The sequence below is a fragment of the Saccoglossus kowalevskii genome, chromosome 7, assembly GCF_978046115.1.
Source record: "Saccoglossus kowalevskii chromosome 7, keSacKowa6.1, whole genome shotgun sequence".
Classification (NCBI taxonomy): Eukaryota; Metazoa; Hemichordata; class Enteropneusta; family Harrimaniidae; genus Saccoglossus; species Saccoglossus kowalevskii.
This window is the reverse complement of record NC_140647.1, coordinates 35,873,484-35,888,845: the sequence shown is the minus strand read 5'-3', so window position 1 is coordinate 35,888,845 and position 15,362 is coordinate 35,873,484. Positions and strand designations below refer to the sequence as shown.

The 15,362-nt window shown below is 36.7% G+C and overlaps 2 protein-coding genes across 3 annotated transcripts in view; one reads left to right on the top strand and one right to left on the bottom strand.

Moving 5' to 3' along the window:
• LOC100378887 (ATP-dependent translocase ABCB1-like) overlaps nt 1–11,092 on the top strand; it is a 53,861-nt gene extending 42,769 nt beyond the window's left edge. For both annotated transcript variants that reach the window (XM_085501522.1, XM_085501521.1), the window contains 7 exons: nt 1,601–1,804; nt 1,942–2,183; nt 4,734–4,890; nt 5,854–6,051; nt 10,102–10,308; nt 10,461–10,607; nt 10,710–11,092. In XM_085501522.1, the coding sequence (XP_085357648.1) occupies nt 1,601–1,804; nt 1,942–2,183; nt 4,734–4,890; nt 5,854–6,051; nt 10,102–10,308; nt 10,461–10,607; nt 10,710–10,907 (1,353 nt within the window). In that variant the 3' untranslated portion in view covers nt 10,908–11,092. The remainder of the gene's footprint in view (nt 1–1,600; nt 1,805–1,941; nt 2,184–4,733; nt 4,891–5,853; nt 6,052–10,101; nt 10,309–10,460; nt 10,608–10,709) is intronic.
• A 1,804-nt stretch (nt 11,093–12,896) lies between these two features.
• The window catches only part of LOC102802499 (ceramide kinase-like protein), a 29,619-nt gene continuing 27,153 nt past the window's right edge, over nt 12,897–15,362 (bottom strand). Inside the window, exons 11-12 of the mRNA XM_006824983.3 lie at nt 14,977–15,092; nt 12,897–14,580 (exon numbers count right to left, since the gene is read on the bottom strand). Coding sequence (XP_006825046.1) covers nt 14,502–14,580; nt 14,977–15,092 — 195 coding nt within the window. The 3' untranslated portion in view covers nt 12,897–14,501. The remainder of the gene's footprint in view (nt 14,581–14,976; nt 15,093–15,362) is intronic.

Genomic DNA, 15,362 nt, shown 5'->3' with positions numbered 1-15,362 from the left:
TATCAATGTTTATGTCTTGGTGAATCTGATAGTTCCCACACTATCATTTATCAATATCAATGTTTATGTCTTGGTGAATCTGGTAGTTCCAACACTATCATTTGTCAATATCAATGTTTATGTCTTGGTGAATCTGATAGTTCCCACACTATCATTTATCAATATCAATGTTTATGTCTTGGTGAATCTGGTAGTTCCCACACTATCATTTGTCAATATCAATGTTTATGTCTTGGTGAATCTGGTAGTTCCCACACTATCATTTATCAATATCAATGTTTATGTCTTGGTGAATCTGGTAGTGCCCAAACTATCATTTATCAATATCAATGTTTATGCCTTGGTGAATCTGGTAGTTCCCACACTATCATTTATCAATATCAATGTTTATGTCTTGGTGAATCTGGTAGTTCCCACACTATCATTTATCAATATCAATGTTTATGTCTTGGTGAATCTGGTAGTTCCCACACTATCATTTATCAATATCAATGTTTATGTCTTGGTGAATCTGGTTGTTCCCACACTATCATTTATCAATATCAATGTTTATGTTTTGGTGAATCTGGTAGTCCCCACACTATCATTTATCAATATCAATGTTTATGTCTTGGTGAATGTGGTAGTTCCCACACTATCATTTATCAATATCAATGTTTATGTCTTGGTGAATCTGGTAGTTCCCACATTATCATTTATCAATATCAATGTTTATGTCTTGGTGAATGTGGTAGTTCCCACACTATCATTTATCAATATCAATGTTTATGTCTTGGTGAATCTGGTAGTTCCCACATTATCATTTATCAATATCAATGTTTATGTCTTGGTGAATCTGGTAGTTCCCACATTATCATTTATCAATATCAATGTTTAAGTCTTGGTAAATCTGGTAGTTCCCACACTATCATTTATCAATATCAATGTTTATGTCTTGGTGAATCTGGTAGTTCCCACATTATCATTTATCAATATCAATGTTTAAGTCTTGGTAAATCTGGTAGTTCCCACACTATCATTTATCAATATCAATGTTTATGTCTTGGTGAATCTGGTAGTTCCAACACTATCATTTGTCAATATCAATGTTTATGTTTTGGTGAATCTGGTAGTGCCCAAACTATCATTTATCAATATCAATGTTTATGCCTTGGTGAATCTGGTAGTTCCCACACTATCATTTATCAATATCAATATTTATGTCTTGGTGAATGTGGTAGTTCCCACATTATCATTTATCAATATCAATGTTTATGTCTTGGTGAATCTGGTAGTTCCCACATTATCATTTATCAATATCAATGTTTATGTATTGGTGAATCTGGTAGTTCCCACACTATCATTTATCAATATCAATGTTTATGTCTTGGTGAATCTGGTAGTTCCAACACTATCATTTGTCAATATCAATGTTTATGTCTTGGTGAATCTGGTAGTTCCCACACTATCATTTATCAATATCAATGGGTATGTCTTGGTGAATCTGGTAGTTCCAACACTATCATTTGTCAATATCAATGTTCACATCTAAGAACCTCAGACAACTACTTACGTTCACATTCTATATAATATCTGACAACTGCTTTATTGTGTTTACTAGGCTGCTGGTGTTCGTATAGGAATTATGATTCAGTCAGTAACCAACATGGGTACTGGCATCATCATAGCATTTGTATTTGGTTGGCAGATGACCCTTATTGTCTTAGCATGTGTACCCTTCATGGCAGTGGGGTCTGCTCTGCAGTTGAATATTCTTAAGGGATTCACACACAAGGATAAAGAAGCCTTGGAAGAGGCTGGAAAGGTCAGAGGTCTTTTTTTGTTTAATTTTGAAGGTATTTAGTTTGTACAGAATTTACAATGATATTTTTTTATGAGAATACACAATTTTGTTACATGTATGATTATATTTTTATAATTGTTGTTATGTTGTTATTGCAGATTGCATCTGAAGCCATTGAGAATATCAGAACTGTTGTGTCATTGAACAGAGAGAAGACTTTTAATAAACTATATCATGATTCTTTATATCCACCATATAAAGCTGGTCTAAAAAAAGCTCATGTCTATGGATTAAGTTTTGGTTTCTCACAGTGTATGATTTATTTTGTGCACGCTGCAGCCTTTCGCTTTGGTGCCTGGATGATTGAATTAGGAGAAATGGATTTTGAAGATGTATTTCTGTAAGTAATTAAACAACCAATGAAAATTTATCATAAACTGTAAGCAATGCTTGCATGAAATGGTGAGGTAGTTATTTACACTGAAAACTGTCTAAAGCAAACACCAAAAGAAAAAATAGGTACTACAGAGGTAATCAGATTATAAAGATTCATTCTTTGATTATGTCTATGGTGAAGTCATTGGCATAGAGGTTTACAGGTTGCTGATATTCAATTTCAGTTTTTTTTTGCCTTGTTTATATTTATGGTACTGGCATGCAAATAGCTGAAAAATTAATTATGATCACAAAATCTCCAGCTGCCTGGGTGCTGTTTGCATATGAGTAGCCAGCTGCTTTAGGGCTGTTTGCATGTATATATAGCCAGCCGCCCAGGTGCTGTTTGCATATGCATAGCCAGCTGTTTAGGAACTGTTTTTATATGTATAGCTAGCTGTGTAGGTGCTGTTTGCAAGTATATAACTAGCTGTCCAGGCACTGTTTGCAAGTATATAACTAGCTGCCCAGGCGCTGTTTACATATGCATAGCCAGCTGTTTAGGCAATGTTTGTATGTGTATAGCTAGCTGTGTAGGTGCTGTTTGCAAGTATATAACTAGCTGTCCAGGCGCTGTTTGCAAGTATATAACTAGCTGCCCAGGCGCTGTTTGCATATGCATAGCCAGCTGTTTAGGCAATGTTAGTATGTGTTAATCTAGCTGTCTAGGTGCTGTTTGCAAGTATATAACTAGCTGCCCAGGCACTGTTTGCATGTATATAGCCAGCTGTCCAGGTGCTGTTTGCAAGTATATAGCCAGCTGTCTAGACAATGTTTGTATGTGTATAGCTATATAGCTGTCTAGGTGCTGTTTGCAAGTATATAGCCAGCTGTTTAGGCAATGTTTGTATGTGTATAGCTTGCTTTCTAGGTGCTGTTTGCAAGTATATAGTCAGCTGTTTAGGCAATGTTTGTATGTGTATAGCTCGCTGTCTAGGTGCTGTTTGCAAGTATATAGCCAGCTGTTTAGGCAATGTTTGTATGTGTATAGCTAGCTGCCTAGGTGCTGTTTGCAAGTATATAGCCAGCTGTTTAGGCAATTTTTGTATGTGTATAGCTAGCTGCCTAGGTGCTGTTTGCAAGTATATAGCCAGCTGTATAGACAATGTTTGTATGTGTATAGCTATATAGCTGTCTAGGTGCTGTTCGCAAGTATATAGCCAGCTGTTTAGGCAATGTTTGTATGTGTATAGCTAGCTGCCTAGGTGCTGTTTGCAAGTATATAGCCAGCTGTATAGGCAATGTTTGTATGTGTATAGCTATATAGCTGTCTAGGTGCTGTTCGCAAGTATATAGCCAGCTGTTTAGGCAATGTTTGTATGTGTATAGCTATATAGCTGTCTAGGTGCTGTTTGCGAGTATATAGCCAGCTGTTTAGGTGATGTTTGTATGTGTATAGCTAGCTGCCTTGGTGCTGTTTGCAAGTATATAGCCAGCTGCATAGGCAATGTTTGTATGTGTATAGCTATATAGCTGTCTAGGTGCTGTTTGCAAGTATATAGCCAGCTGTTTTGGCAATGTTTGTATGTGTATAGCTAGCTGTATAGGTGCTGTTTGCAAGTATATAGCCAGCTGTTTAGGCAATGCTTGTATGTGTATAGCTATATAGCTGTCTAGATTATGTTTGCAAGTATATAGCCAGCTGCATAGGCAATGTTTGTATGTGTATAGCTATATAGCTGTCTAGGTGCTGTTTGTAAGTATATAGCCGGCTGTTTAGGCAATGTTTGTATGTGTATAGCTAGCTGTCTAGGTGCTGTTTGCAAGTATATAGCCAGCTGTTTAGGCAATGCTTGTATGTGTATAGCTATATAGCTGTCTAGATTATGTTTGCAAGTATATAGCCAGCTGTTTAGGCAATGTTTGTATGTGTATAGCTATATAGCTGTCTAGGTGCTGTTTGCAAGTATATAGCCGGCTGTTTTGGCAATGTTTGTATGTGTATAGCTAGCTGTATAGGTGCTGTTTGCAAGTATATAGCCAGCTGTTTAGGCAATGCTTGTATGTGTATAGCTATATAGCTGTCTAGGTGCTGTTTGTAAGTATATAGCCAGCTGTTTAGACAATTTTTGTATGTGTATAGCTCGCTGTCTAGGTGCTATTTGCAAGTATATAGCCAGCTGTTTAGGCAATGCTTGTATGTGTATAGCTATATAGCTGTCTAGATTATGTTTGCAAGTATATAGCCAGCTGTTTAGGCAATGTTTGTATGTGTATAGCTATATAGCTGTCTAGGTGCTGTTTGCAAGTATATAGCCGGCTGTTTAGGCAATGTTTGTATGTGTATAGCTGTCTAGGTGCTGTTTGCAAATATATGGCCAGTTGTTTAGGCACTGTTTGTATATGTATAGCTAGCTGTCTAGGTACTGTTTCCATGTGTATAGCAACAGGGGTCATTTTGACTTGATTACAAAGATTAAAAAAAAGAAAAGAAAAAAAACAGCTCCTGCCTGTTAGTCATTATTTCTATCTGAATATGCTTGCTTGATTACAATCAGATATATTCTAATTTCAGGGTTTTCTCTGCTATTGCATTTGGTGCCATGGCATTGGGTCAAGCCAGTGCGTTCGCACCTGATGCAACCAAAGCTAAATTTGCTGCTAATAACATATTCTATCTTTTGGACAAGGAATCTGAAATAGACAGTTCTAGCACAGAGGGACTCAAACCAGTAAGTTCAATGCAAATACATTTGTTACCTGTGATGTTATGTTAATTTTATGTCAAATGATCAACTGGTGAGGGTGCTTAGGTGGGAAGAAAATACAGAATAAAACAAGTGTCTTGGATAGTGTAGGGGTAGTTTAATCTTGACTACAACTAGCTACAACCTAACATGGTGTTCTCAAATTAATATGCATATTCTGAAAAACACTAAACTATAAAAATTCCCAAGATACTACAAAAGCAGTAATGATAATTAAAATTGTTGCATTTATGAAAGGAGAAACAGCATTAGACATGTAAATATAAAATATATTGGTGGATTCTGGAAATCATCCCATGTAAATACTAAAATGTCTCTTGTAGGAAAGAGATTGCCTCTAATTTATTACGGGATGTCCTTTTGTTGATGTTTGCCATTGTAACCTGGATTTTAGTGTAAATGAGAACAGTGGAATAGTTTGTTCTCATCTCATCAGCAGCTAGAACGACAGATAAAACTTCTTTGTGATTAATGTGGAGAGATTCTGTTTTAAGGCAATGAATTTTCCACTATGTGTACTACCAATCTTGCCCATGCTTAATCCCTAATGTTTGCACAGAAGCAATAATATTGACAACTGTTATTGGTCGCAGATCTATAAACTTGGGTTTCCCATTTAAGTGATATTTGTAGTGAGTGATAGTAATTCTTTTCACTATGGCACTTGAATGACATTAAAGAGAGGTGGTCATTGTGCAGTACATGTTTGAATTTCTTGTTAACAGTGCATTTTACACACGTTGTATACTTTACTGTGAGACCATTATGGAATATGACACAGAGCAACAATCACCACCCTTTAATCATAATCTTGTGTGTGATAATGTTTATGTATATCAGTACAGAGCAAGGACAACTCTTCCTGTGTAGACAGTAAATTTTAATAGACTTAAAGTTAATTAACACATGTGGTTTGATCACTTGCAGGAAGTATGTAACTCTGAAGTTGAATTCCAGGCGGTTAAGTTCCGTTATCCAACAAGACCAGATGTACCAGTATTAAGAGGATTAGACATGAAAGTAAATCCTGGACAACGTGTTGCACTGGTTGGTAGCAGTGGCTGTGGTAAAAGTACATGTGTACAGATTCTGGAGAGATTCTATGATCCATGGGCTGGTATGGTGGTAAGTTGGTCTACCTTACTCTATTCTCTGATAATACAGAGGTTATATGATCCATAGTCTGGTATGGTGGTAAGTTGGTCTACCTTACTCTATTCTCTGATAATACAGAGATTATATTATCCATGGGCTGGTATGGTGGTAAGTTGGTCTACCTTACTCTATTCCCTGATAATACAGAGATTATATGATCCATGGGCTGGTATGGTGGTAAGTTGGTCTACCTTACTCTATTCCCTGATAATACAGAGATTATATTATCCATGGGCTGGTATGGTGGTAAGTTGGTCTACCTTACTCTATTCTCTGATAATAGAAAGGTTATATGATCCATGGGCTGGTATGTTGGTCTAGCTTACTCTTTTCTCTGATAATACAGAGATTATATGATCCATGGGCTGGTATGGTGGTAAGTTGGTCTACCTTACTCTATTCCCTGATAATACAGAGATTATATGATCCATGGGCTGGTATGGTGGTAAGTTGGTCTACCTTACTCTATTCTCTGATAATAAAAAGGTTATATGATCCATGGGCAGGTATGGTGGTAAGTTGGTCTACCTTACTCTATTCTCTGATAATAGAAACGTTATATGATCCATGGGCTGGTATGGTGGTAAGTTGGTCTACCTTACTCTATTCCCTGATAATACAGAGATTATATGATCCATGGGCTGGTATGGTGGTAAGTTGGTCTACCTTACTCTATTCTCTGATAATAAAAAGGTTATATGATCCATGGGCAGGTATGGTGGTAAGTTGGTCTACCTTACTCTATTCTCTGATAATAGAAACGTTATATGATCCATGGGCTGGTATGGTGGTAAGTTGGTCTACCTTACTCTATTCCCTGATAATACAGAGATTATATGATCCATGGGCTGGTATGGTGGTAAGTTGGTCTACCTTACTCTATTCTCTGATAATACAGAGATTATATGATCCATTGGGCTGGTATGGTGGTAAGTTGGTCTACCTTACTCTATTCCCTGATAATACAGAGATTATATGATCCATGGGCTGGTATGGTGGTAAGTTGGTCTACCTTACTCTATTCCCTGATAATACAGAGATTATATGATCCATGGGCTGGTATGGTGGTAAGTTGGTCTACCTTACTCTATTCTCTGATAATAGAAAGGTTATATGATACATGGGCTGGTATGGTGGTAAGTTGGTCTACCTTACTCTATTCCCTGATAATACAGAGATTATATGATCCATGGGCTGGTATTGTGATAAGTTGGTCTACCTTACTCTATTCTCTGATAATACAGAGCTTATATGATCCATGGGCTGGTATGGTGGTAAGTTGGTCTACCTTACTCTATTCTCTGATAATAGAAAGGTTATATGATCCATGGGCAGGTATGGTGGTAAGTTGGTCTACTTTACTCTATTCTCTGATAATACAGAGATTATATGATCCATTGGGCTGGTATGGTGCTAAGTTGGTCTAGCTTACTCTATTCTCTGATAATACAGAGATTCTATGATCCATGGGCAGGTACAGTGGTAAGTTGGTCTACCTTACTCTATTCTCTGATAATAGAAAGGTTATATGATCCATGGGCAGGTATGGTGGTAAGTTGGTCTACTTTACTCTATTCTCTGATAATACAGAGATTATATGATCCATTGGGCTGGTATGGTGCTAAGTTGGTCTATCTTACTCTATTCCCTGATAATACAGAGATTATATGATCCATAGGCGGTATGGTGGTAAGTTGGTCTACCTTACTCTATTCCCTGATAATACAGAGATTATATGATCCATAGGCGGTATGGTGCTAAGTTGGTCTATCTTACTCTATTCTCTGATAATACAGAGATTATATGATCCATGGGCAGGTACAGTGGTAAGTTGGTCTACCTTACTCTATTCCCTGATAATACAGAGATTATATGATCCATAGGCGGTATGGTGCTAAGTTGGTCTATCTTACTCTATTCTCTGATAATACAGAGATTATATGATCCATGGGCAGGTACAGTGGTAAGTTGGTCTACCTTACTCTATTCCCTGATAATACAGAGATTATATGATCCATAGGCGGTATGGTGCTAAGTTGGTCTATCTTACTCTATTCTCTGATAATACAGAGATTATATGATCCATGGGCAGGTACAGTGGTAAGTTGGTCTACCTTACTCTATTCTCTGATAATACAGAGGTTATATGATCCATGGGCAGGTATGGTGGTAAGTTGGTCTACTTTACTCTATTCTCTGATAATACAGAGATTATATGATCCATTGGGCTGGTATGGTGCTAAGTTGGTCTATCTTACTCTATTGCCTGATAATACAGAGATTATATGATCCATAGGCGGTATGGTGGTAAGTTGGTCTACCTTACTCTATTCCCTGATAATACAGAGATTATATGATCCATAGGCGGTATGGTGCTAAGTTGGTCTATCTTACTCTATTCTCTGATAATACAGAGATTATATGATCCATGGGCAGGTACAGTGGTAAGTTGGTCTACCTTACTCTATTCCCTGATAATACAGAGATTATATGATCCATAGGCGGTATGGTGCTAAGTTGGTCTATCTTACTCTATTCTCTGATAATACAGAGATTATATGATCCATGGGCAGGTACAGTGGTAAGTTGGTCTACCTTACTCTATTCCCTGATAATACAGAGATTATATGATCCATAGGCGGTATGGTGCTAAGTTGGTCTATCTTACTCTATTCTCTGATAATACAGAGATTCTATGATCCATGGGCAGGTACAGTGGTAAGTTGGTCTACCTTACTCTATTCTCTGATAATAGAAAGGTTATATGATCCATGGGCAGGTATGGTGGTAAGTTGGTCTACTTTACTCTATTCTCTGATAATACAGAGATTATATGATCCATTGGGCTGGTATGGTGCTAAGTTGGTCTATCTTACTCTATTCCCTGATAATACAGAGATTATATGATCCATAGACGGTATGGTGGTAAGTTGGTCTACCTTACTCTATTCCCTGATAATACAGAGATTATATGATCCATAGGCGGTATGGTGGTAAGTTGGTCTACCTTACTCTATTCCCTGATAATACAGAGATTATATGATCCATAGGCGGTATGGTGCTAAGTTGGTCTATCTTACTCTATTCTCTGATAATACAGAGATTATATGATCCATGGGCAGGTACAGTGGTAAGTTGGTCTACCTTACTCTATTCCCTGATAATACAGAGATTATATGATCCATAGGCGGTATGGTGCTAAGTTGGTCTATCTTACTCTATTCTCTGATAATACAGAGATTATATGATCCATGGGCAGGTACAGTGGTAAGTTGGTCTACCTTACTCTATTCCCTGATAATACAGAGATTATATGATCCATAGGCGGTATGGTGCTAAGTTGGTCTATCTTACTCTATTCTCTGATAATACAGAGATTATATGATCCATGGGCAGGTACAGTGGTAAGTTGGTCTACCTTACTCTATTCTCTGATAATACAGAGGTTATATGATCCATGGGCTGGTATGGTGGTAAGTTGGTCTAGCTTACTCTATTCTCTGATAATACAGAGATTATATGATCCATGGGCAGGTACAGTGGTAAGTTGGTCTACCTTACTCTATTCCCTGATAATACAGAGATTATATGATCCATAGGTGGTATGGTGGTAAGTTGGTCTACCTTACTCTATTCTCTGATAATACAGAGGTTATATGATCCATGGGCTGGTATGGTGGTAAGTTGGTCTAGCTTACTCTATTCTCTGATAATACAGAGATTATATGATCCATGGGCTGGTATGGTGGTAAGTTGGTCTACCTTACTCTATTCCCTGATAATACAGAGATTATATGATCCATAGGCGGTATGGTGGTAAGTTGGTCTACCTTACTCTATTCTCTGATAATACAGAGGTTATATGATCCATGGGCAGGTACAGTGGTAAGTTGGTCTACCTTACTCTATTCTCTGATAATACAGAGATTATATGATCCATGGGCTGGTATGGTGGTAAGTTGGTCTACCTTACTTCACTCCATTGCCTAAATGTAACTTTGTTTTAATTTTTGATTCTAGATATTAGATGGGCACAATGTAAGGGATCTAAACATCCAGTGGTTGAGATCTCAGATTGGTATTGTTTCACAAGAACCAACATTATTTGATTGCTCTATTGCTGAAAATATCGCCTATGGGGACAATTCCCGTGAAGTACCCATGGAAGAAATCATTCAAGCTGCAACTAATGCAAATATTCATAGTTTTATTGAGAGCTTGCCTCTGGTGAGTTCATTAGTACACGAGTACAATTATTTGAAACATGAATAAAAATACACAGGCACCTTGTAAAAGAACATTGCTTCTAGTATTACTGGTTTTCTTCAACAAAGCAGTTTTGTGGTCTTCTTATTTTGTTTATTCACATTTTTTACCAGGGATATGAGACAGGTGTAGGGGATAAAGGAACTCAGTTATCAGGTGGACAGAAGCAAAGAGTTGCCATTGCCAGAGCTTTAGTCAGAAATCCTAAGATACTTCTACTGGATGAAGCAACATCAGCATTAGATACAGAAAGTGAATCGGTATGTTTCATCCATTCTCTGCTGACTGACAAACTGTGTTTGTGATTCTTTTGGCTTTTTATCATCAATACTAAATGTGTATATATATTTATTTTGTAATAGGTAGTACAAGAAGCACTTGACAAAGCCAGCGTAGGTCGTACATGTTTGGTCATTGCCCATCGTTTATCAACTATCCAAGATGCTGACAAGATTGTTGTTATACAACATGGTAAAGTAATAGAAGAAGGCAAACACAATGATCTCTTGAACAAAGAGGGCGTTTATTTCAGGTTAAACAACACACAAGTTATGAACTGAAACCAAGTTTAGTTAAATTTGGGTTGTGCATATTTTGAAAATAAACTACAGCTGTCATTCTAATTGCTTATGTTCTGAATCGGTTGCTTGTAAAATACTTCACAGTGACATTTGGTGTAAATATTTGACACATGGTTAATAATATTCTTGTATAATACAAAATTCATAACTTATTACTCTAAAAACCTGTTTTTAAGGATGATGTGTATATATGTGACTTTCCTAAAGGTTTAATTTTTTTTTTTTTATTTCCATATTTATTGCTAATAACTTTGTACCAAAACAGAATTACTTCGTACCAGAGGGTCATGACATACCACAAACTCACTATGTACCACCATATGCAGTTCATCCAGTCACTTTGTCCCACATGCCTATCCCAAGTCACTTTGTATCATATGCCTATCCCAAGTCACTTTGTCCCACATGCCTATCCCAAGTCACTTTGTCCCACATGCCTATCCCAAGTCACTTTGTCCCATATGCCTATCCCAAGTCACTTTGTATCACATGCCTATCCCAGGTCACTTTGTATCACATGCCTATCCCAGGTCACTTTGTATCACATGCCTATCCCAGGTCACTTTGTATCACATGCCTATCCCAAGTCACTTTGTCCAACATGCCTATCCCAAGTCACTTTGTCCCACATGCCTATCCCAAGTCACTTTGTATCACATGCCTATCCCAAGTCACTTTGTATCACATGCCTATCCCAAGTCACTTTGTCCAACATGCCTATCCCAAGTCACTTTGTCCAACATGCCTATCCCAAGTCACTTTGTATCACATGCCTATCCTAAGTCACTTTGTATCACATGCCTATTCCAAGTCACTTTGTCCCACATGCCTATCCCAAGTCACTTTGTCCCGCATGCCTATCCCAAGTCACTTTGTATCACATGCCTATCCCAGGTCACTTTGTATCACATGCCTATCCCAGGTCACTTTGTATCACATGCCTATCCCAAGTCACTTTGTCCAACATGCCTATCCCAAGTCACTTTGTCCCACATGCCTATCCCAAGTCACTTTGTATCACATGCCTATCCCAAGTCACTTTGTATCACATGCCTATTCCAAGTCACTTTGTCCCACATGCCTATCCCACGTCACTTTGTCCCGCATGCCTATCCCAAGTCACTTTGTATCACATGCCTATCCCAAGTCACTTTGTCCCACATGCCTATCCCAAGTCACTTTGTCCCACATGCCTATCCCAAGTCACTTTGTCCAACATGCATATCCCAAGTCACTTTGTCTCACATGCCTATCCCAAGTCACTTTGTCCCACATGCCTATCCCAAGTCACTTTGTATCACATGCCTATCCCAAGTCACTTTGTCCCGCATGCCTATCCCAAGTCACTTTGTATCACATGCCTATCCCAAGTCACTTTGTCCCACATGCCTATCCCAAGTCACTTTGTCCAACATGCCTATCCCAAGTCACTTTGTCCCACATGCCTATCCCAAGTCACTTTGTCCTATATGCATATCCCAAGTCACTTTGTATCACATGCCTATCCCAAGTCACTTTGTCCCACATGCCTATCCCAAGTCACTTTGTCCCGCATGCCTATCCCAAGTCACTTTGTCCCGCATGCCTATCCCAAGTCACTTTGTCCCACATGCCTATCCAAAGTAACTTTGTATCACATGAATTTCATCCCATATTGTTGGCAATGGTTTACCAAAACAGCATACTTAAAATAATATGTGTTCACTTTCCTGTTAGTCTTTCGTAAATATACTTTTTGTCCCGTGCATCAATTCAACTAAGTGGTTTGTACGAAGTGTAAACATGCAAAGTGGCCCAAATAGTATGAAGTGACTGTGTTTCAAAGTGGCCTTTAATGTATGTAGTGACTTGTATTACAGGATCAAACCCCAATATTTACATTTAGATCTGAGGGTATTGTCCCTAATGCTCCGACCAAAATAACAGAAAGTGATACGGTATGTATGTTTATAACCATGCAGGCGACGATTAAAATCCCATGAAGCGATTTATTTAGAATCCCTTTAACTTTCCATTTTTTATGCTATTAGACCACACACAAGCATTTGACAACAATCATTGAAAGGTTTGTTTATGAAAACAGACTCAGATTATCAGCAATTGTGATGAATTTGAAAAGACACTAGAAAAAAAAAATTCCTAAAACAAACCCTAATTTGTCATGGTTAATCATGGGACCTTATTTTTTTACCGATACTTTTGACCAAAGATAATATTCAATTTTAAGGGCATTAATATTGAGTATTATAACTGAGAAAACATTGTGAACACATTTCAAGTACCCAACAGAGATCTTTCTATGATACGTCAAAATCTATATCTTTAAGAAGAATGCAGCACAAAACATTATATGTGATTCTAGATTACCTCCTAATACATAACTGATTTTATACTAATCGTTTAAGATACTATTTTTAACTCAAAATATCAATTTTTCACCTGAATTTATAATTGTATGTCCAAGTTTTGTAAATTATTAATGTCACTTTTGTTTAATATTTCTATTACTGCAGTCATGTTTTGTATATTTTTGTTTGTTTTCAAAAGACATAAAATTATTAATTGAAGGTCAATTTACGGTGTTCAAGGTAATGTTTGTTTGACTTTCTCATTAACTTGCTAAAAATATTTTTGAAAACAAACTGCCATGTAGTAAACCAAACCCATTTGACAGTACATTTGTTCAAGTGCTTCATCTGATTAATTACAGTAACTGGAAATAAGTTATGTTTGTCATGAAGATGCAACCATATTGAAGTAAATAGCAATAGAATAGCAACAAATAGGTTTAGGTTTTTCATTGTTCAGCAAGCTAAACGACTGCCTTTAATACCCAAACTCAGGTCAAAGCTAAACGACTGCCTTTAATACCCAAACTCAGGTCAAAGCTAAACGACTGCCTTTAATACCCAAACTCAGGTCAAAAGATTATATTGCCCACACCCATTTTGTTGCAGAGACCATTACTAAACTTTTATTTTATCACATTGCAAAATTAAAACTTTTGTTAAATATAACTTATCAATGATTGGAAGTACTGTTTTTGTTATACTTGTCAGAAATAAATAAATTACTATATCAGTTGTCTCATTTATTTGCATCTATTTTGAATCAACAAATTGTGATTATGTATATAAATCTCAAACTGTATTTGGTCTATTAGCATGTTCTATATAGGTCATATTTTATTGATCTGGCATCTTTTTTTTGTACTTTTAGAGATGTGCTTCAAATAGAGCAAATACAGTATTTGGTTTGTCATGGATGGAGAGTTGTTCAGAATTACACCATGCATCACAACTTCATTCTATTATCACCTCAATTTTAAGGAAAATTCATAAATAAAATAAATTCTAGAAATAAAACATTTTTTCACTTTATATGCCGTACTAAATTTACAAAACTCTCTTACAAGTTTTTGAAAAATAAAAAAACAGGTGCACGCAAAGCTGCAAATATTTACTGGGTACATAAATAAAAATATATATTCAAGTCTATTACCATTTTATGGAGAAATGTGAAATGAAGTATTGTTGATTTAAAAAAAGAAATAGTCACATAACTAGAAGCATACTAAGTGGAAACATCCTGTGTGACATGTCTTGTCTGTGATATACCACTGCTAAACACTGCTAATAACTGATGATGTGCTCTGAAATAGAACAGATAAATAAATTGCTTACCGTGATTAATATGATAGTGTGTACCAACATATAGAAATGTTGATGCAGAATACAAGTTTAATATTTTCACCCAAATTTTTCTGCATATATTTTTATATACTTCAATATTTCTGAAAATGAACCCAAATTTGTTGAGCCAACAGACAAAATTTGAATCAATTTTTAGTTTTTACTTGAATAATTTGTTTATTTTTGTCCCAACTTCTGAAGGAAAGTGCAGACTATAAACGGGACTATTAGTGATGAAAAGAGGGAACTGGTGGTAAAAAGGTTAACTATGAAATGTATTCAAATCTGCATACAGATTACCCAATACACTTTGCAATCAAGTGTTCTGTATAAAGTAACATGTATTCTATTCCTACCGGATTTCTATGTTGTTTTTCTGTATCACATGACCATCAATTGACCAATCAACAGGTGAGCTGCTTGAAATGCGCACTGCTTTCACTCGGTATACATTAATAAAAGGGAAATCAAACTGCAACAAAAAATACATGACACATCCTGGTACTTTGTATTATTATACATCTGTCATCGTAACGCCATAAGTTACACCGTGCCATAATTTTGCGGTATTTTACTGGGTATTTTCATCCTACCATATTAGGAAATGCGAATTCCAATTATGCGCGTAAGCATGCTCTCATAATAAAAACCAGGGTTTGACCGGACTTCACACAAAGTTCACTGATTCTGTTCTAAACTTTTTGGATTTCGGCATTACCATGATGTATCCTTGGTAGGAAAA